Source organism: Ambystoma mexicanum, chromosome 6p (genome assembly GCF_040938575.1).
Source record: "Ambystoma mexicanum isolate Mex_15411 chromosome 6p, UKY_AmexF1_1, whole genome shotgun sequence".
In the NCBI taxonomy this organism is placed as follows: domain Eukaryota; kingdom Metazoa; phylum Chordata; class Amphibia; order Caudata; family Ambystomatidae; genus Ambystoma; species Ambystoma mexicanum.
Window position 1 is genome coordinate 1,470,330,223 of NC_090935.1, and position 22,811 is coordinate 1,470,353,033.

At 45.7% G+C, this 22,811-nt stretch overlaps 1 protein-coding gene across 8 annotated transcripts in view; it reads left to right on the forward strand.

Annotated features, from left to right (window-relative positions):
* PPEF2 (protein phosphatase with EF-hand domain 2) overlaps nt 1-22,811 on the forward strand; it is a 703,213-nt gene that overhangs the window by 74,506 nt on the left and 605,896 nt on the right. For 6 of the 8 annotated variants that reach the window (XM_069626300.1, XM_069626309.1, XM_069626302.1 and 3 more), the window contains one exon: nt 21,802-21,825. The exons of the other annotated variants lie outside the window; for them this stretch is intronic. In XM_069626300.1, the coding sequence (XP_069482401.1) occupies nt 21,802-21,825 (24 nt within the window). The remainder of the gene's footprint in view (nt 1-21,801; nt 21,826-22,811) is intronic. 8 annotated transcript variants of the gene reach the window in all.

Here is a 22,811-nt window from a genome sequence, read left to right on the forward strand (position 1 = left end):
TTGGAATTCTGTGTTACAGGGAGGGGGATTAAATCCCCTAGCTTGGGTATTCCTTTTCGTCTAAGGGTGGGTCACCTCCACGGGATCCCACTTGCACTGTCCCCTTGGGGATGTTAAGCTTAGAGGGCTCACCTCACTAGTCCCAAAGTGGGTGGCTCCCCGTTGGGGAGAAGGGATGAATTCCCTGGCTTCCTCACAGATGTCAGAAGACAAAGTCCACTTCTTGCAAGGACAGGGATTAGACCCTTAAAGCAGGCTTGCTTTTGAACAATCACCTGTAGACTTTTGCTTTTAAAAGAAGGGTTCTCCAACTTCTCCGGAATCATCTCTGGACTTTAAACCTTCAAGAAGATTTAATTTGGACCCTGTTGTGAAGAGCTGTTCTTGGACCCCAAAAGGTGTGTGCCAGCCTCCCTCATGTTTGGGATCCAGAGAAAAAGGATTACTCCTGCCCCTGAGATCCTGGAGTGGGACTCAGCTCCTAAGAGCCAAGACAGCCAGGATTCCTCCTCTTTTGCAGCTAAACTGTTTTGAGCTGTGATTCGAGCTCATTTGACACTGTTTCAAACCAACAGGACCCTCTGGAGCCGCCTTTGGTATGTGGCGCCTTTCAACCATAGTTCTGCCCATTCAAACCAGTTAACCGCTGCACCACGCCAGCTGAAGCTCATCATTGCTTCGGGTCGAACAAAGAAGTAGTGCTGCACCTGCATCGCTCGAACCACTGTTAGAACCAACAGCCTTTTCATCAGTAATCCAGTCGATGATTAAAGTGTCCCTGCTGCTCTCTCCAAACTGCATCCTCCAAGCACTTCATTGTGCTGACTCGCCTGCGCTTTCCCTTATCACCTTATCCGCTGAACTTTGACCATCGAACCAAACTTGGGGACATCCACGATCCACATCATTCGAGCATTGCTTCGAACCGCAGCCTTTTTCTGTTTGACACCGCCTCGACATCTTTGCCTCTGGACTATCGTGACCGCCGCATTTGCAACCAAATCAAACAGTGGCAAGAATCCTGGTTCGCCGTTGTCAAACCCCAAGACACTGAAAAAGTATAATTGCCTGATAACTGTCTCCCTGATCCGTTCTGGGCCCTATACACTAGCTGGGTCACTTTCATTCCTTTTGCAGTTCAAGAGCATATCCTTTATACGAACATTGTGATTTGTATTGCCTTTTCTCTGCCCCTCTCGCTTCCCAGAGTGCTATATCTTGCATATTCTGTGTTCTTTCTATTTGTAGTGTTTTCCATTTAGTTATTATTGCATATGGCGTGTTCAATTAAAGTATATATATATTGATTGGCCAATTCTTTTTTTTGGACTATTATACTTTGCTGTCTGGGTTGCTACGGTTTCACATTCACACCCCTACTATCAGTAAAACAGAGGGGGGTCTGGGAAACTCTCTACCAGCACGAACACAGCCCATTGACTTGTTCTTTGGTGGATGGCCCCTGGGAGAGTCTCAACCAAGTCTTTAGCTCACTGTTCTTTTCACAGAGAAGAAATGTCCCCGCATATCAGTCTTTGTCCTGCCCAGGGGCAGTCCAGCACCGAAATGCTAGGCAATTCTCCTCCGAACAAGAGTACCACAGCAACCCCATACCAGTGTTTCAGCCTAGTTGGGCATCATCAGTGAGGTGAAGCTGTCCCTCTCTAAGAGCAGTGAGCAAGGGGTCCATGTCTGGATTCCCCTGGTAACTTAAGGTGAGACCCAAAGTTACTTGGTATGCAAAACAGAGGGAGGTCTGGGAAACTCTCTACCAGCACGAACACAGCCCTTTGACTTGTTCTTGGGTGGATGGCCCCTGGGAGAGTCTCAACCAAGTCTTTAGCTCACTGTTCTTTTCACAGAGAAGAAATTTCCCCGCATATCAGTCTGTGTCCTGCCCTATCAGTATCGCCTCCCATCGGCCCACGTTACCACAAAAGGCAAAGGAGGTATATCTCTTAAATATCCCGGTTTTACCTTTATGATTGGGTACACAGAAGTGTGAGAGCTGAGTAGGTGATTTAGCCTCTATTCACCCTTGTACATCGGTAGGGCAGAAACAGTGGCGGCTGCTTACATTGAGCGGGGGGGCGCCACCCCCCCCCCCCCCACAGAGAGAAGAGACGAGACAGAGGGCCTCATTACGACCCTGGCGGAACAGGTTAAACGGCGCCGTAAAAGGCTGCGGCGCCGTTCAACCCGTTCCGCCACATTACGAGGTCCCCTCGCGGGACACGTTAAGCACGCCTGGGAAAACCAGGCGTGCATACCGGGTCCCGCGAGGGGAAGAGGGAGCAAACAACGGGCCATCTCGTAATGGCCCGTTGTTTACTCCCTCTCCCATTCCCATTCAGCCCTATGGGGGCTGAAATGGGAATGGGGATGAACCGTGTCCTTGTCCTCGAGTGAGGAATTACCGGGCCATCCGAACTCGTAATGGTCCGGTAAGTCCTCATTCCGAGGACACGGATGCGATTGTGCCGGCAGCCATGCCGCCAATAGCGGCATGGCTACCGGCATACCTAGTAATGAGGCTCAGAGTCTCTCTTTCTTTCTCTTAACTTATTTAAATTAATTAAACCTGTGCAGAGCGGCAGATTATTTATTTATTAATCTGTTGCTCTGCAGCCTGGCTGCTGGCCTGCTGCTGCACGCGGGGCGCGTCCAATTTAGTTACTTTCGCCCATTCAAGAGGCTGGCAGGGCGCTGGAGGGGTGGCCCTGCAGTCTTGGTATTCTGCGCAAACAGCGCAGAGTGTCCTCCTCCAAAACTGTATGGGCAGGGCCATGCATGCTAGCATAGCAACAATAGATGTCTATTCAATTGTCATTGGCTGTTTGCTAGCCAATGGCAATCCGTGGTGGGTAGAGTCGGGTCATGGGCACACAGTGCCTCGCCTTCTCTTCTTGTTCTTTCTTAGTTTCCGGGCCCTTGCTGGTGTGGTGGTGGACTGACTCGCCGTTGTGGACTTCTTCTCGCAGCTCCTGCAAGTTCCAGGCCCATCCACAGACCGGACGTTCACTCGGCTGCTGCCTGCCCTCCTGCTCCTGACTCCAGCCCAGTCAACTGAGCCGCCCTGTAATTAACTTACTTGCTTAAAGGAAGCAACAAGTAATTTAAATGTATGCTTAGTTCGACTTCGCACTTCGTTGCTGAATGCTGCCTGATTCAAATTTCCTGCCTAATTGAATACGCGCTGCGGCCCGCACAATGGACTTGCCCAGCGAGGGCCGCGGCGCGTGTTCTGTGAAGGAAGTCGCACTCGGTCGTGCCCAACCGCGCTCGGCCTTCACCAGGATTGGTATCCTGGTGAAGGCCGAGCGGCGGGCCGTAGTAGGCCTGAACACACGCTGCAGCCCACATTGTGTGGGCTGCGGCGCATGTTCAGGAGGACTTCAGGCCTTCTAATACTGCCCGCCACTCGGCCTTCACCAAGACAAAGGTAAGGGATGGACTCATTATACCCATGATGTTTGTGGGAAGTTTCCTCCGGGCCGGGGGAGCCCCGGAAACAGCTGAACACAAACATCATCGCCATTATGAGTTCTGCACCCGAATCTGCCGCAATTCGACATTAGTTCATTCATTCATAGAGAATTGCGGCGGAGACGAGTATTCGAAGTTCGATGATTTTTGTTGTACTTTCCATGCCCGCCATCACTCAGAGAAAGCGAAACCCATGAAAATGCTAATGGCAGCCCCCTCCCCCCCCAATAAAGCATTAAGTTGTGTGCCCCGTTTTCTCTGTTTCTTGGAGTACAGTGGATCGAACTAATGAGCAGGAACGGTTGGGAGCTGTGTTCCGCAACTTTCATTTGTATCTTTTTACCATCCCTCTCCTTTTTCCGACCGTCAGAGGATTTGTGCATGAATGTCTCTGTGCCAGTGTAAAGTTGTAATCTGAGCCTTTGGAGACCCCGACCGCAACACCTCGTCACATGTTGCCCCACCCTCTCCCCTGCCGAGAGTACAGTAAGAAAAGCTATACAGTCTTTTTGAGTGCAGAGAGGATTCCAGGGAAAGACTTCCCCAGCGGGTGATGCCCACTTGACTTTCTGCCAGCCATTCATTTGAGATGTTAATGAGTCGTCACTTAGCAAGAAAAAAATGTGCCGTGCAATTTGGGCACCAACCAGTGCCGTCATCATGCTACAATGAAATAGGGTGCATGCCTGTTACATGCGCACAGACAGCTCAAACATGGTCCCATACATATTTGCAGCACTACGATTCGAATTGCTACAAACTGTAGCAAAAAGAGCTGCTGAATACATGAATGGCTGAATTGCTCTTTACTGTATGTTTTCAGAAGGTGGGGGTTAGAGTCCTCTAGTGCCGTTTCTATCCACGATGCTGCACAGAGCAGGCTGCGTTTGACAATGTTATGTTGGGTCGGGTGAATAGAAATGGGCATGGATGGTGCATAAATCTGCATTCTTTTGAGAGTAGAGCGGTCTAATCCAGAGGTGATTTACTTAGGCCCACATTAAATGGCACGCGGCATGTTGGTAATTGGAGGCTTCTATTCGGGATGGGGAAAATAATGCTACAAACTGATCTTTAATTGATCAGATTATGATGTTATGGTTGTTGGTTGATAATAAAGCACTGAAAATGGTAAACTATTTATGTTGCATTTTTCTCCATGCAATATGTATGTGCTATTTGTGTGACCTGTGCATTCCACGTGTTTCAACTTTGAGCAACTGAAGCAATGCCAACTCAGTGAGTCAGACATCCATTAGAGCATGGGTGCACAACATACGGTCCGCGGGCCAGTTGCGGCCCGCCATGCTCTTTTGTCCGGCCCGCGAGGCACAAAGACTTTCCTAATGGAGGACGGCCCGCAAGCAGCATCGGCCGCCCTCCATTAGGAAAGTCTTTGTTGTCTTCCCGGCCGGACAAAACACTGGCCCTCATTGGCTCAGCACACACGCACCACGTCGCTCCTACGAGCCACGTAGTGCGTGTGTGCTGCACCAATGGAGGGCCAGCACTACAGCTGGCGTGGTCCATAAGGCTTGATGCCGGAAGGCATTTCAGCCTTGGACCACGCCAGCCGTAGCACGATTCCAGTTACCTCACCAGCGTTCCAGCTTACCTGCCTTCCAGCACGTCTCCGGTAAGTGGTCTGTTTGTGTTTGTGTGTCGGGGCTGTTTCTCTGTATGTTTGTGTTGTGTATGTTGGGGTGGGGTGGTGTCAGGTGTGTATGAATGTTTGGTTTTGAATGTGTTTTTGTGTATGTTGAGATGCGGGGGTGGGGGGTGTCGGATGTGTATGAATGTTTGGTTTTGAATGTGTTTTTGTGTATGTTGAGATGCGGGGGTGGGGGGGTGTCGGATGTGTATGAATGTTTGGTTTTGAATTTTTTTTTGTGTATGTTGAGATGCGGGGGTCGGGGGGTGTCGGAGTCGGATGTGTATGAATGTTTGGTTTTGAATGTGTTTTTGTGTATGTTGAGATGTGGGGGGTGTCGGATGTGTATGAATGTTTGGTTTTGAATGTTTGTGTTGTGTATGTTGAGATGCAGGGGTGGGGGGTGTCGGATGTGTATGAATGTTTGGTTTTGAATGTGTTTTTGTGTATGTTGAGATGCGGGGGTGGGGGGGTGTCGGATGTGTATGACTGTTTGGTTTTGAATTTTTTTTTGTGTGTGTTGAGATGCGGGGGTCGGGGGGGTGTCGGAGTCGGATGTGTATGAATGTTTGGTTTTGAATTTGTTTTTGTGTATGTTGAGATGCGGGGGTGGGGGGTGTCGGATGTGTATGAATGTTTGGTTTTGAATGTTTGTGTTGTGTATGTTGAGATGCGGGGGTGGGGGGTGTGTCAGATCTGTATGAATGTTTGGTTTTGAATGTTTGTGTTGTGTATGTTGAGATGCGGGGGTGAGGGGTGTTGGATGTGTATGAATGTTTGTGTTGTGTATGTTGAGATGCGGGGGTGGGGGGGTGTCGGATGTGTATGAATGTTTGGTTTTGAATGTTTTTGGGTCTGTATGTTTGCATGTTTGAGAGTGTGCTGATTTGGGGGATGGGGGGTTCAGAGGTGGGGGGTTCGGATCTGTATGGGTGCTTGTTTGAGAGTGTGCTGATTTGGGGTGTTGGGGGGTTCAGAGTTGGGGGGTGGGGGGTTTGGGTCTGTATGGGTGCATGTTTGTGTGTGTGCTGAGTTGGAGGGTGGGGGGTTTGGGTCTGTATGGGTGCTTGTTTGAGAGTGTGCTGATTTGGGGGTTCGGGTCTGTATGGGTGCTTGTTTGAGAGTGTGCTGAGTTGGGGGTGGGGGGTTCGGGTCTGTATGGGTGCATGCTTAAGTGTGTGTGCTGAGTTGGGGGTGGGGGGTTCGGGTCTGTATTGGTGCTTGTTTGAGAGTGTGCTGATTTGGGGGTGGGGGTTGGGGGTGAGGGGGTTGGGTCTTTATGGGTTCATGTTTGTGTGTGTGCTGAGTTGGGGGGTGGGGGGTTCGGGTCTGTATGGGTGCTTGTTTGAGAGTGTGCTGATTTGGGGGGTGAGGGGTTCGGAGTTGGGGGTGGGGGGTTCAGGTCTGTATGGGTGCTTGTTTGAGAGTCTGCCGATTTGGGGGGTTTGGGTCTTTATGGGTGCTTGTTTGAGAGTGTGCTGAGTTGGGGGTGGGGGGTTCAGGTCTGTATGGGTGCATGCTTGAGTGTGTGTGCTGAGTTGGGGGGTGGGGGGTTCGGGTCTGTATGGGTGCTTGTTTGAGAGTTTGCTGATTTGGGGGGTTGGGGGTTCGGAGTTGGGGGGTGCGGGTTTGGGTCTATATGGGTGCATGTTTGTGTGTGTGCTGAGTTGGGGGGTGGGGGGTTTGGGTCTGTATGGGTGCTTGTTTGAGAGTGTGCTGATTCGGGGTGTTCGGGTCCATATGGGTGCTTGTTTGAGAGTGTGCTGAGTTCGGGGGTGGGGGGTTCGGGTCTGTATGGGTGCTTGTTTGAGAGTGTGCTGAGTTGGGGGTGGGGGGTTCGGGTCTGTATGGGTGCATGCTTGAGTGTGTGTGCTGAGTTGGGGTGTTCGGGTCTGTATGGGTGCTTGTTTGAGATTGTGCTGATGGGGGGGTCTGGGGTTCAGAGTTGGGAGGTGGGGGTTAGATTCTGTATGGGTGCCCCTATCTATCTATTTATTTATTTAATCATTTATATTGCGCCTTAGGCCCATAGGCAAACGGGCACAGATACAAACAATATTGACCAACACATAATTGCTTTGGATTAAGGTGCTATATAAATAGCACATCATTCAGTTTCTGATGCATGAGCAATTACAAACCACAGACCATTTAAAACATAAAAACGTAAAACATATACATTGGTCATAACGTCATTTTGTACATAGTAAGATCATGACCTTAAAATTAAGAAAGCATGCACCCAGTGTGGAATGTTACTGGTTCATTAACTCCTAACCAACTCCCCCTGTCTTGCCTATGCATCCTCTGCATAGTCGAGCACGGTTTTCAGGTTGGATTGCACATTCAACAAGCTTTTGCATACACTAATTGGGAAAGGTTACTTTTGCCACATCCCACTACTATGCAATCTCTTTTACTAAGGGAGCACCAATCAATCCGTACCCTACAAAGTACTCAAGTCATATGATCTTATACATTGTGCCCTACTTTCTGGTGCAGCCAGGAGAGAACTTTATTTATTGGGGATTCTCTTGGTTCATTGTCCATTGGCTTCTCCACATGTGTAATGATTATATTAATCTCATCCAGGATTCAGCCGTGTAAGTTTCTGTCTCGAGTTTTTCCTATGCGGATTTCCCTTGAAATAGGAGACTAAGTGTCCTGTGTGTTGGGCTTACAAATCTGGTTGGCGATTGATGAAACAATGCGGCTCTGCGAGGACTTTCTGCTAAAGCTGGCCATTTAGTAGGTATGGGGAATGAACATGGATGATTACACTTCAGTAACATGGATGCCCAGATTTCATTTTTCTGATGGCATTTTCAACATGAAAAAAAAGAAAATGCTTGCATCCCTGTACTCGAGCTTTCCCTCATTTTCTGAGCCTCTGCTTTTAATTTGGGTTATTGGGTGTTGGTAAAGCACCACCTGTACCAACACTATTTCATTGGAGTACAGCTAGGCGGAAGATAGGATGTCAGGAGAGAGACAGAGCTTGTGGGTCTTGTTTGACATTTCTGGGCTACTTACAGTCATTGAATCTGATATTTAGGAATGCCTATTAAGGTGGCATTAACATTGTCCAGTTTAGAATTCACCAATGAACCAAACACTGCATGTTTGAGTGTGTGTTCTGAGTTGGAGGGGGGTCGACTTTGTGCCTGATTGGGAATGGGCTCCAAAAGTCAAATGGAAGCCAAACATTTCTACCCTGCCACTCCACATTGCCCAGGTTCCATTGGAATGTTAGCTGGGGAGAATACAGGGGAAACCGGGGGTTTGAAAGGTCCTCAAAGTTCTCCAAGCCCAATATTTACAAAAGGAATACATATCAGGGCTAACTTTATGGAATACATTTCTATTCATCTGCTAGGAATTCAAAACAGCAAGCACTTTATACAAAGTGAAGGTTCCAAGATTTAATTGATATTGCAGTTTAGAATCTACAAATATATTGGAAATGTTCTCAGGCAACAAAAGGGCGAGCTCAGGGCGTCCCATTGCCTGCACCCAGCTGTGGATCATGTGGCCAATACCTGTAGCACTGTTCTCTGGCGCAATATGGTAGAGCTCCTGTCAGTTTTGCCCTGGCCAGGAAGAAACTGAGATCAGTTTCTTTGTATGTTCACTAAAGTAATTGGTCATCCTGTGATAATTCCTTTCAAAATCTTATCATTTGGCAACAGCTTGTGCTTTAAAATGTTATTTTTTTTTTAAAGAATGTCCTCAATTTCCACCTTAATCTCAAACATAGCAGTTTGATATGCTATGCAGCCCGCTATTCCTGAAAGTATCCATCAATAAGTGCATGAAAAGGTATGCTGGCAAGGCTATGTTCTTTATCTGATCTTGTTCTTTTGTCGCTTCTAGGATTCTCAAAAAAGTATATAATTTGTATATACTCTGGACTTGGACCATCGTAGTGGGAGCATAACAGTGGAGTTCGTATCTTTATCCAAAGATGTCCCTGTCAATGTTCAGTGAGCTAAAAAAAAGAAAGATTGACCAGGAGCACAGTCAATTTAAGGATGAGTGGACTGAAGTTTTTTTTATCGAGTCCAAACCTAATGTGTACTCGTGTCTCATTTGTCTCGAACGCATAGCAGTCCCCAAGGAATATAATATCCGCCGCCATTGTGAAACAAAACATTCACAATAAAAGGATTTGCAGGGGGAAGCGAGAATTAAGAAAGCTGGGGAGCTAAAAACACAGCTGACTAAGCAACAGGGTGTTTTTGCCCAGAAAAAAAAAGAATCTGCCACCTTGCGAGTTATAAGATTGCACAGTTTATTGCAAGGTCAGCACGTCCTTTCACAGATGGGGATTTCGTTAAAGACTGCCTGATGGAGATTTGCGAGGCAGTGTGTAAAGAAAAAAAAGATGCTTTTACAAATGTTCCCCTTTCACGTATGAGTATCCAGCGGCGTATTGTAGACATGGCTGACAATTGTTACAGCCAACTGAAAATGCGGTGTAAGGATGTCAAGTTCTTTTCAGCTGCCCTTGATGAGAGCACAGATGTAAGTGACACAGCCCAACTCTTAATTTTATTCGGGGGGTCGATAATCAATGCAAAGTATTTCAGGAACTGGCTTCCCTGGAATCTTTGCATGGCAGGACTACTGGTGCTGACATTTTTAATGCCTTTCAAAAAGTCATCAATGATTTAAATTTGCCATGGGATGCTTTGGTAGGCGTGACGACTGATGGGGCGCCAGCCATGGTTGGGGAGCAAAATGGGTTTATTGGCTGCTTGAAAAGGCACTTGGACGAGAAGGCTGTCCATTAAAAAAGTTATCACTGCATCATCCACCAGGAGGCATTATGTGCAAAACATTTGAAATTCACTGAAGTGATGGACTTTGTTGTGAAAACGGTTAATTTTGTCTGTGCACGCTCTTTAAATCACTGATTGTTTCAGGCATTTTTAGAAGAGGTAAAGGCGGATTATGGTGATGTCCTATATCACACCGATGTTCGATGGCTTAGTCGTGGCAATGTGCTGAATCGATTCTTTGCTTTACGGCATGAAATAAAATCATTCCTTGATGAAAAGGGAATGGACACTTCTGTCATGCAGGATACTGACTGGGTGGCTGACTTTGCTTTTCTGACTGACCTGACAGGCCATTTCAATGATTTAAATTTAAAGTTCCAAGGAAGCCAACATCTCATATCGGATCCGTTTGAGGCAGTTTGTGCCTTTGAAATAAAGTTAAGGCTTCTGACAGCCCAACTGGAGAAAGGGATGCTGGTACACTACCCCGCATGTGCAGAGGTTTCCCCCCATGACAAGTATGTAGGATGGTATCGGCATGTGAAGGTCCTGAAGGAACTGCAAAATGTTTTTGAGAATCGTTTCTCACAATTCAAATCCCAGCAAGCCTCTTTTAAACTTTTTGCAGACCCTTTCTCAGCTGATGTTGACAGTGTGCAACCTGAACTGCAACTGGAACTGATTGAACTTCAGTGCTGTAGTGCCCTCACAAATAAGCACAGTGAGATGCCTTTATTAGTCGTCTATCAGTCTCTGGACACTGCTCAATTCCCCAATCTGTCACGGGAAGCATTAAAGATGGTACCTATGTTTGGCAGTACTTACATTTGTGAGCAAGTTTTCCACAAATGAAACTACATAAATCCAGCCTAAGGACAAAACTAACTGACTAACATCTCCATGCTATCCTGAGAGTAGGAACAACCTCACTGGAGCCCGAGATCCAGAAACTGACAGCTGAGAAACGCTGCAATGTTTCTCACTGATCAACTATGTCTGGTTCACTGTTTCATCCTGTATGATTTGGGGAAATGTATAGTAAAAAATGTAAGTTTTAAATACAAATAAAACGGTACACCTCCAAAAAGGTGTTTTTTCCAACTGTTATAGTGTTTGGTTGGGGGTGGGGGTGGTTTGGGGCATAGTGTTTGGTTGGGGGTGAGGGTGCCATGGGGCTTAGTGTTTGGTTGGGGGTGGGAGCCATGGGGCATAGTGTTTGGTTGGGGGTGAGGGGGCCCTGGGGCATAGTGTTTGGTTGGGGGTGAGGAGGACTTGGGGCATAGTGTTTGGTTGGGGGTGAGGGGGCCATGGGGCATAGTATTCGGTTGGGCGTGAGGGGGCCATGGGGCATCGTGTTTGGTTGGGGGTGAGGGACATGGGGCATAGTGTTTGGTTGGAGGTGGGAGCCATGGGGCATAGTGTTTGGTTGGGGGTAAGAGGGCCCTGGTGCATAGTGTTTGGATGGGGGTGAGGGGGACATGGGGAATAGTGTTTGGTTGGGGGTGAGTGGGACATGGGGCATAGTGTTTGGTTGGGGGTGAGGGCCATGGGGCATAGTGATTGGTTGGGGGTGGTAGCCATGGGGCATTGTGTTTGGTTGGGGGTGGGAGCCATAGGGCATAGTGTTTGGTTGGGGGTGAGGAGGACTTGGGGCATAGTGTTTGGTTGGGGTGAGGGTGCCATGGGGCATAGTGTTTGGTTGGGGGTGAGGGGGACATGGGGCATAGTGTTTGGTTGGGGGTGAGTGGGAGATGGGGCATAGTGTTTGGTTGGGGGTGAGGGCCATGGGGCATAGTGATTGGTTGGGGGTGGGAGCCATGGGGCATAGTGTTTGGTTGGGGGTGGGAGCCATGGGGCATAGTGTTGCAGTCCAAGAGTCAACCCAATAATAAAGCTAAAACAGGCACAGTTAGGAGATGTGCATCATTTGCTTTTTGAAGAAACCTGACTCAACGAAGGCCATACTCCTCTTGGGCAACCCAAACAGCAAACTATAGCGGTCCAAAATAACGGAATGTCCAATCTAGGGTCAATAAAATGTATATAATTTAATTGAACAGACGAGATACAATAACTAAATAGAAATAAATTATAACAATGGAAAATGTGTAGTACAAAATGTAAGTTTGAAATGCAAATAAAAATCGTTAGCCCTCAAAAACATATTCTTTTTCCATGTGTTTAATACAAATTGGGGGTTGAAACAGCCTCCTGCCACGCCCCGCCTACCGCCCCGCCCACATTTACTTTTCGGCCCACTATAGCCCTCATGTAAGGTACTTTCGGCCCTCTGTCAAAATCAGTTGTGCACCCCTGCATTAGAGGTTAAAAACGAAAAACATATATTTTAGCTTAGTTTCTCCCCTTTCAGAAAATTCCTAAAATCCCTCCTTAGTAAGACGATGAAGACCTATGAATGCCAGTAACATGACAAACATATATGTTTCCATCATTACTGACTATATAATTAATTTCTTTATGCATACACCATAGTACCAGCTATTCTCAATGCAAGCTGCTTTAAAATACACCGTCACACTTGCACACGTAACAGTAATGTACCACCATTAGTATGTAAAACCTAATGCTTTTTGTCATATTTCGGTGGGTTTTTTGGACAGTAAATTGCACATTTTGGAGGCCATTTTTCAAAAAATGTTGCGGTGGTGTAGGCTTGTGCGCTGCGTGCCCGAGCTCAAAAATTGCCCCGTGGAAATGTACGCCCGCCCCCAGGTTTCAAACTCACCAGCTGCCACTGGGCAGAAGTCAATTCGTCACGTCCCCACAGCCAGCACAGTTGCAAACTCAACTGGAAACTTCAACCCTGTGGCAAAGAGCACTTGGCAGACTTTGCCATTCTCTGTCATTTGCCTATTCGCTGGGAAACATCAGGTTCATTCTACAGGTGTCTGCTACTCACTCACTTGAATTTATTCCCCCACTATGCTCTTACCAGACAGCCTTTTCTGAGGTACAATGGCATAACTATGCCTTAACACACTGCACAGCCTTGATGAACTTTCATCACAGCGCCTATCAACAACAAAGCCACTGTTCACAGGACCTCTCTACAGCAGAACGGAAAGTCAGCGGGAGCAATGTGCCCCCCCACATACATTACAAAGCAGGAAATAGCTGCGTCACACACCCAGTCCAGGCAATCCCAGGATATACAGGGAGACACATGATCACAACAGCTTCACTAATGGCACCTTGGCTCCAAAGGCAGCCAACCTGCCACTCTGTCAGATAGGGACCTAAGCCTGGCTTCAGGGACTCTATAGCATGGTGAGTTTAGGAATCCAAAACCCTGTTGAATGAGTAGGATTGGGCTGGTCCAGACGCTACCCCCCAGAGGGTGCATGGAACAAGATTCCCTCGAGTAGGTAACCACTACATAACAGACCCGTACCCCTGAACAGGCTGAGATAAAATCCTGTCATGAAAGCTACATGTCCTAGAAGGTCGTGGTGCTGCCAGAAGACAACCATGGAACAACTCCACTGCTCAAGGTTGTTTTTTATTTATTTTATTTATTTATTTATTACATTTATATAGCGTGCCTAGCCCTTAGGCATCTGGGCGCTTGAACTTAAAAATAGGGTTACATTTCAGATACTTGGTTATAGAATATGGTTACAAATGTGGGTATGGTATCAATACAGAGAGAAAATGCAATTACAGTATTGCAGTTTTTCGTTAAGCAGTGTAGGTGTTGTCTACAATCAGAGGGCCAGGGGGAAAACTAGTGCTCCTTTGTGTAGCAAGGTTGATTCTTAGTATCCTGGTTGAAGAGCCAGGTTTTTTTTTAAATGAAAGGACCATAGTGACGGGTCTGTCCTTAGTTCCATTGGCATGGCATTCCAATAGTTGGCTGCCATAAGAGGGAAGCTAGATCCACCTGCTTTTTGTCTTTTGTATCTTTGTGTGGTCAGTTGCCCTAAGTAGGCTGAACGGGTTGGTCTGGCTGATTGATTTTTGGAGATCAGGTTTGACAGGTAGCGAGGAGCGGTGTTAGTTAGACATTTGTTGGTGAGAGAAAGAACTTTGAATTTAATACAGTCTCTTAACTGATAACCAATGAATATTTCTTCCGATTGTGGAAATGTGGTCTGACTTCGGGATATTAAGAGCCTCCCTGATAGTGTTGTTTTGTACAATTTGGAAATTCTTAATGTTTTTAGTGGCGGAGCCTGAGAAGATGCCATTGCAATAGTCTATCCTGGAGAGGATTAGTGCTCTAGCCAGTGTGACGCGGTTCTCCTCAATGAGGTAGGATCTGCATGCACTGATGGGTTTAGCAGTGTAGGTTGAGGCTGAGGTGATGGCATTAACTTGTCGGGAGAGGGTGAGTGATGAGTCAAGGTACACCCCCTAGTGTCTTGACTTCTTTGGCTATAGTGATACTGTTGCAATCTATGTCGAAGATTTGGTAGGAGGATGGGAGGTTCTTGAGTTTCGCTGGGCTTCCTATGATCAGGATTTCTGTTTTATCGTCATTGAGACAGAGTTCGTTTTGGGCCATCCAGGCTTGAAAAGAGAGATAGATAGTGTTAAGTGCTTTGGAGTCGGTGTCATAGTCCCCTGTGATTGAGAGTAGTATTTCGATGTCGTCGGCATAATTTGTATATGTGACACCCAATTTGTCGATTCACCACGCGGAGCTCCACTAGTTTGTGAAAGAAATTGCTGCTGAATAGAGGAACTGGGACTGTATGGGACCCGTTTGGACCCACTACTACGTCTTTGAAACTCCCATTTTGCGAGCCAGCATTTTCAGTTGTAACTGGGCATCGCTGGAAACTTAGAGGCTTTACACGCCCCCTCCACCTATTGGCACCCATACAAGCAATAATTGCAATCATTTGGAAGCAAGAATCCTGGATGAACACAGAGGCAGCACGACTACACATCAAGGGGGATCCATGGGAAGGGGTCCACCAGAAATGATACCAGGTTGATGCAACTAAGGAACACAGAAGCCACCACATTCGAGTCTAGGGTTTCCCTGGGCTCAAGATAGGACACAACCCAAGACTTGGGATCACAGTATCGGCAGGGTCTTCAAACAAGACGCTCTGATGAAGGCGGCCTAAAAAGCATCTAATGACCGCCGAAACGTGAAGAGCTTGGTTGGAGACCGAGCCCCACGTAGGCAAAGAATTCTTTAACCTTAAAGACCCAGATACAGGCTTGACTAGACCCTTAGGATATTCGTTAATTCTTACTATATTCCTGCCTTTTCACCAAAACAGAATAACCATTGGAGAGGGATAGGATACCCTTAATCGGGTGCAGTACTAGGGAACTGAATTCAAGTCTTCCTATTTTAAATTCACTTCCAATGTTATATTCAGAAATTTGATTTCTTGTTTTTATGTTGATCAATGCTTTTGTCATGATGTACTTCGATTAAGTTTGTCTATCACAATGTGTATATTATTTACTTCTTTTTATACTTTGGAAAGATGTAATTGTTGAGTTTGAACGCACTTTTCAAAAGCGCCTTTTATTACTGAGAATTAAAAGAGCAAACATTCAAAACATTTTCTTCCCTCTCCAATTTGTCCAATTACCCCAAGATTTTTATAAATAATTGATTCAGAGGATTGAGATAACACAAATGTCACCCGCTGAGTAGCCACCGAGTGATTACCAAAATTCTTCTTTAGACTTCTTTTTCTTTCAGGGTTGGATACATTCATATTTACAAACCCAATGTGTCTAGTCTATTAAAGAGATGTTTTGTGAATGTGTTGTACAGCGTGGGGGATACGCATGATCCCTGAGGCACTCCGCAGGTAAACCGGAGTAAGGTGAGCCGCCGCTGTGGATGAAAAGTCTCTAATGTATTGGTTTGAGAGGAACGATTCAATCCAGTTTATGGCGTCATTGGAGAAGTGGACATCACTAGCTAGGTGGCGGCATAAGATGTTGTGATTCACTAGCTCAAATGTCGCCGAGAGGTCTAGAAGGAGAAGGATGGATAGGTCGCCTCTGTCTCTTATCTGATCCATTTGGATTTTTAGATCTACCAGGGCCGTTTCCGTGCCATGGCGGAAGCCTGATTGGCAGAGGCCAAGAAGGTTATGTGTTTCAAGGTAGTTTTGGATTTGTATGTAGGCTACCTTGTCTAGTATTATTAGATGGAATGGCACCATCGTAATAGGCCTGTAGTTGGTTGGCACGTTGGGGTCTAAAGTTGTTTTTTTCAGTAGGGGGAGTAACCAGGCTTCCTTCCAGTTTTCTGGTACTTTATTGGAAGCGAATGAGTAAATAGTTTGTGAGGTGATGAATAGTGCCAGATTATCTGCGCAGTCTATGATTAGCGTAGCTGGCAGATATCACCTTGACATATCCAAGTTTTTAGGCCTTTTATAGTTTTTACGGTCTCCTCTATGGTAATGGGTGAGAATGCAAACTCGGGGAATGGTTTTGGTGGGTTGTGTTCCACAGTGGGTTGGGCAGGGGTGGTAAGTTTCAGTTTTTTTTAATTGATCTTGAGTTGGAGGGATGAGATTTTGTCCATAAGTGCCCTTTGTATATTTTCACACCAGGCTTGGTCCTTGTTGCAGAGGTCTGGGGTCTGTGACAGTGATTCTAGATCCTGCAGGACTGAGAAGAGTTATTTAGTACTAGAATTGGTATTCTCTATCTGCATGTTGTATGCGTTGCTCTTTGCTAGAAAGGTGGCTTCTCTGTACTCAGAAGCTAGTATGGCGAATTGTTGTTTATTCTTGTTGTAAGGTTTTTTTTTCCCAATTACTTTCTGCATTTCTTTTTTTGTTCCGTAGGTCTTTGAGTTCAGGGCTGAACAAGTGGTTGATATGTGATTTGGGTTTAGCTTTGCAGTTGCTCATAGGTGCCACTTGGTTAATTGCTGCCTCCATAGTTTGGTTATAGGTGGCTACCAAGGAGGATAGAGCAGCATTGTTTCCAGTGTGTGGTGAGTTATATGAGCAGCGCGTTATCAGGTGTGATATTGCGGTGGTTGCGAGTCTGAGTCACAGGTGTGATAGAGGTAGGAGTGCATGCTTGTGTGCATGTAACGATTGAGAATAGTATTGTGTTATGGTCTGACCATGGGTATGGGTTGTTGTTAGTGATGTGTGTAGTACAATTATGTTCTGCAAGCCAGTCGTGTGCAGCCTTTAGTATGTGTAGCGCCTGCGGTGCGCAAGGTGATGCCTTGTGTTTCTATGGTATTAGCCAGGGTAGTGGCTTGTGTGTCAGTGCTGTCATTAAGTCCTAGATTGAAGTCTCCGAGGATTAGGACTTTGGATGTGGGTTTTAAGTCTGTAGCCAGTAGCGCGGCAATGTCCTCGTCAAAGGAGGAGGTAGGGCCTGGAGGCCTATAGAGGAGATGTATTGTAAGGGAGGCTGTGGCGGAGATGGTAATTTTAGTGGACAGTAATTCTCCTGATGGGAGGGATGAGTTAGGGATTTCTCGTATGTTGACGTTAGTTTTGGATATGTAGGCAATACCACCTCCTCTTGCAGTGGTTCTATCTTTTCTAATGATAGAGTAGCCGTCTGGTGGGGCGAGGGCCAAGGAAGGGCCAGCTGCAGGATGCAGCCAGGTTTCTGTTATGGCGATGAAGTCATTAGTAATAATGAAATCTGATATGCCTGGGGGGTGTGCTGGGAGGGATCTGGTGTTGATAAGGGCTCTCTTGATGTGGGTAGATGTGTTACCATTTTTATCCCTGTTGAATGTCGTCATAGTTTTAGTAGGGGATGGATTTCTCATAGATACTGTTAATCTATTTTTCTTAATCTCAGCTCAGCTGGAGGGTTGCAATAGGTACAGCTGAATTCAGGGACGTTTTTATGAGAGGGCGAAAGGGACATTTGCCCAGGGCCCCCACAAAGCGGCATGATCTAAAGAAGTAAGATTGCTTTGTTCACCAGACTTAAATAGCACACATCAGGATATTTTATGGCATGGTGCTGAGGCTCTAAACCTATTGCCTGTCTGTTTTGGCAAGTACATTCATCATGTAATTCTTTCTGTGTTCATTGTGGTATATTGGGAATTATGTTGATAATGTGCAATAGCCAATTTTGAAATGCATATTTGTTAAATTGAGTGCCACAATTGTACAGAAGTTAGCTCAGTGTGTTAAGCACTCATTGCAGAGATGTGTGCTCCTATGCAAGATTACAATAGCACATTCCTGTAAGGCTGGTTGAGCCTTTCCTATGTCTGAAGTTTATAAACCTGCCTGCATATGTATGTGGTCTTGCAGCACAACAGGTGCTATTATCAGCAATCTATCTGCACCAGATAGGGGTTGCTATACAAACAAACATGTCATCCTTATAGTGACGGTCTAGAAATGGGCTTGTTCAGATGGGGTGTTGTAAAACCTAGGTAATCACCTCCAACGATGAGCATAAACTGTTAGTCCAAGAGATGAATAAGCATCCAAATTTGCCAGCAGACAATACAGTGATCCTGGTCAAATCATCTAATATCTCCTACATTACTGTGCTGTCTTCTGTGAGGTTTGCCTCCTCGCATGCTTTTGGCATTCTTTAGCCCATTACTTGATCTTTCTTCTTATGTAGGCCATTTGAGTGGAAGGGGTTGTAGACAGAATGGAGTGCAGCAGGTGGTGCAGGACTTGACACAAAGAATGTTTTGCATTTTGTTAAAAGTCAAAGGTTTTTCTGAACGTTTATAAATGATAATTTCACAAGCCAGTGTTTTGGAAGTATATAAAGCTTTAAAATACAAAAGACCAACCCAGATTAAATCTGTTAAATCAAACTGATTGGTATGCTGGTTCTTATATACTTCTTTTGATGATTGAGAGAATGCAGAGAATGTAGCTAGAATCATTCTGTGTTAAACGATTCTATAATATTTTGTTTTTAAAAATTGGCATGTTTGGTTATGTGATTGGTGTACTTTCCAAGTCACTTTTATAAAAATGAGATTATTTTAGTTCATGGTAAGAACTGGTAATGAAAGTGTTCACATGCAGAAATTGCCAGAGTTGGCACCAATCCCAGATTCACCCCTAAACCAGTGTGTGTAATGCTGGGCATCTAATTTAATCTTGTATTGCCTAGCCTCTCGAAAATTGCCAGTCCCTAAATCTTTCAAAATTGTCAGCCGTTCAGAGAGATTTCCTTCTCAGGATATGATCTTCAAAGCAGCCTCTTTCATGGTTTCACTGTCTATAGTGTTGCTTCCACTATGATAGTGAACATTGATGTATTGCACACCAAAGGCACTTTATTCTTTTGATCTCTAATGGCAACACTATTTGAAAACCATGTCCCACTTATAATCTCAGTCTGTCTGGATACAGACACCTTCCTGGTAGCTTCTAATCTACATCCACTATCCATGCTATTGTATGTGTAGCTTTCTCCTTCCTACCAATTGTTCTCCTCTATCCATGCTTGAGCATGTTTGCGTTCTGTAAGGCAGCAAATGTGAGCTCCCTGTCTATTCTGGGTTACATGTACCTTTTACATACAGTCCTGCATCAATACTACAGACTGCATACCTTCCTGGATGTTATTGATAAAAAGTCTCCTGTATCTATGCTAGAGCAGAAGTAACCTCTTCGTAGACTGATAATGTTGGCCTTCAAATGGTTATTGTTTATCATTCTAATTAGAGCAAGAATGAAGAGGGTAAGGGGACTTAAAGTGAGTAAACATCCTTATTTTTAATGCTGTGAAGCAGCATATCAACCTATGGGTTGTGATTGCGGCTGGGAGTATGGGGGTGGGGGGTGACAGGGCAGATATTCTTGATCACTTAATTCCTTTGGTTTGGTGGAGAGGGGCCCCAAGGATGTCCGTGCCCAGGGCCCCAAAAGTACTTAAGATAGCCCTGGCTGAATTGGTTGTAGGTGTTCTGTAGTGAGTTTGGCTGCCAGAGGAATGAGTGGCTATAATTTGGTATTAGTTTGAGGACGTTTTTTGTCTTGTCTCTGAGTCTTTTGTTTCTCTGTCGAGTGGTAAGGATGGTTGTCGAGTGGTAAGGATGGTGGTTACTAAGGAGTCGTTGTGCTGCTTAGGCACGGTTAGGCATGAAGATGGGTTGGTGGTAGGGTTGGGGAGTACTTTGGTAGTAGTGTTAGAGGTAAGATGAATGCAGGTTTCGAATTGCAGCATTTGAGGGAGTAATGAGGATGGCAGGATGGTTTTGCAGTTAGGGAGGACTTTGGCCATACCTAGAGTAAGAGGTAGGTGAACAGATGACGATGCTTTGGCTTGTAAAGCTGGCATGTCGCTGCCGTGTGAATGGGTGGTACGCTATCGAGAAGTGGGCTGTGCAGTGGATTTAACCAATACCAACGGTTGAGCACGGAAGATGCCACACATTAGGGTGGCCCAACAGCCGTAATGGTCTAAGTATGGGTGTGACAGGCAAAGGAATTAGGAAGTGGACAGGTTAATCAAAGCACTTACTATGTAGCCGGCACAGGTTAGGCAAAGTGCATGGCAGAGTTGCAAAGCATAGTTACTATGTCCTACACCGGTTAGTTAAATATGAAGCTTAATATTTTTTACAAAAATGCAACGAGTAGAGTTAGGACTGCAAAGCACAAGCCACTCGCTCAGCTCACTGCTGGAGGAGGGAGGAAGCTGCATCGTTCCCTAGCAAGCCACTCATAAACATGTGTAAGCTGTTACTAGGCACCTCGGGGAAGGAAAGGAGCTAAATGAAAAAATTAACCAATCACAGGAAATTCTTAATAATCATCTAGTAGGTAAACATAAGAAAACAAGCAGGACAGAAAAATCAAAATGCATCAAACAGGTCCTTGTGGAAAAGGACAGCTGGCTTCACGCTCTTCGTGCCTCCCTGAAAAGGATCTCAACGCTTCTCCTAGTAGACTCAAGCTGTAAACTTGAATATTGGATGGTGCTGTTGCCTGTGGATGGGGGTGATGAGTGTACTTCTTCGCTGCTTCCGCCTCACAGCAAACATGGCTTATCCCACTCTCACCTCCATTGTTACTCCTGTCTTGTAATGATAGGCGCGCGACTCTCCAGTTGCCTGTAACAGGCATGCTTATTTCTTGTGTTTACTTTGAGTTACAGGTAAGTTCATGAGTTACAGAGAATGACCACTCAGACCATCCATTCAACTCGCAGCTTTCTCTCCACCTGACAACAAAAAAACACGAATTCAAGCCCTTGTGTCTTTGCAGTCACCCATCAATGTGACATCACAGCACACTATGCCGCACGCCAACAAGAAAATTACACCACCGTGCTTCAAAATTCATTGTTTTTGTCAAGAGTCCAGAGGAATAAATACAATTTTACAATTATGGCGATCTCATGCATGTTTTGTTTTTCTGATTATGCTGCATAACACACCAAGCAGTATTTCGTGTCTAAACCAACTTTCCTGAGTCATGATTTTATTTGCGAAATATTTCATTCAGCAGGAGATGGGCGCTGTTTGTCCTGTCAGAATGGTGCCCAAGTTGACACTTAATGCATCACTTTAGCTTCTTTATTTGTTGAATACTAGGAGACTCCGAATGGATTAGATACGGGCAGCATCTTGTCAATCATTCATTCACTCGTGCACTCACAAAGCGAGCCTGGAAAAGTTGCACGAGATGATCATGTCCTTTTGTTGAAGCACGTGTTGTTGGCCAGCTGTGGCCCTGATATGGCCGCCTGCCAATCACTTATCACTTCCTCGATAGAGATGAGGCCCACTGACTTTGCTGGCTTTGTACATATGCTAAACTGCTAATAATGGAAATGCATGCAATCCTCTTGAATAATATTACTATATGAATTAGTACCCATGTATATGGCACCTATCAAGAGAACTATAATTTGTTGTTGGGTATTTATACCGACATTTATGGATTTATTTTCTCTTTGCTACCACAGCAGTCACTGTTACAATGCTCCAAGGTAAGTCTATGATTCCATGATATTTCCAATATGTTGGTAACTTCCTGCCATGCCCACTATGTGTCTTTCAACCTCTTCCATCTTGACCTACTCTTATGCCTTTGTCCTGTCCACTAACTGAAAAGCAGGAAAAAAAGGGGTCAAAAGTCATGTTCTAGTCGTGCCTGCACTTAAAGGATGATATCCTGGCTATTGCCTCGTCACAAGTTAGGCGGTATCCCAGCGGTATTACCGCTGTGATACTGCCGGGCCTAAAAGCGTTACCGCCAAACCCCCGGCGCTATTAACGCCAGATCACAGGTTTGGCAGAACGGGAATTGCCCATTCCCCATTGGGCCCATTCGGGAATTACCCATTCCCCATTGGGCGATTTTTGGCGCAACTACCGTCAGCGGTATTACTGCACGGTAATTGCGCCCAAAATCAGCAAATTTGCAGCAAATTTACCCCAGCTCAGGGCTGGGGGTAAATCCTGCTGAACCCGTGATTTGGCAGACACTTAAATGCAGCGGTAATAACGTTAGCGCCGCATTTAAGGGTTACCGCCAAACTCGTGATGATCCTAGTCTATTTGTCAACCTCAAGGACTGAAACTAGGTACCCCCTAAAATATGATACATGTTTCCCTACATAGTCTTTATGGATCTATGTGATTATTTCGAAAATACACCATATTACTGCATTGCAGGATTACCCCCAGAGCCTTCCTCCCGATACCCCTCCACCATTTTCATCCCGCCACCCCCATAAATGTATGGTAAAATGTGGCGCTCAGAATTCAGTCTTCTGGGCTTCTCATTAATGGGCTCATATATTCTGGTGTGATACCGTCTTTATCCTTGTTGGGTTCTTAGTGATATGTACATGACAAAGAGCTGATCCCTTACATCACAACAGGACTCTCAGATCAGCAGGGGAGAAACCTCTTGAAAGTTCCTAAATTCAAAAATCTCAAAGATTCAAATCCTTCACAGAGACTGCCAAAA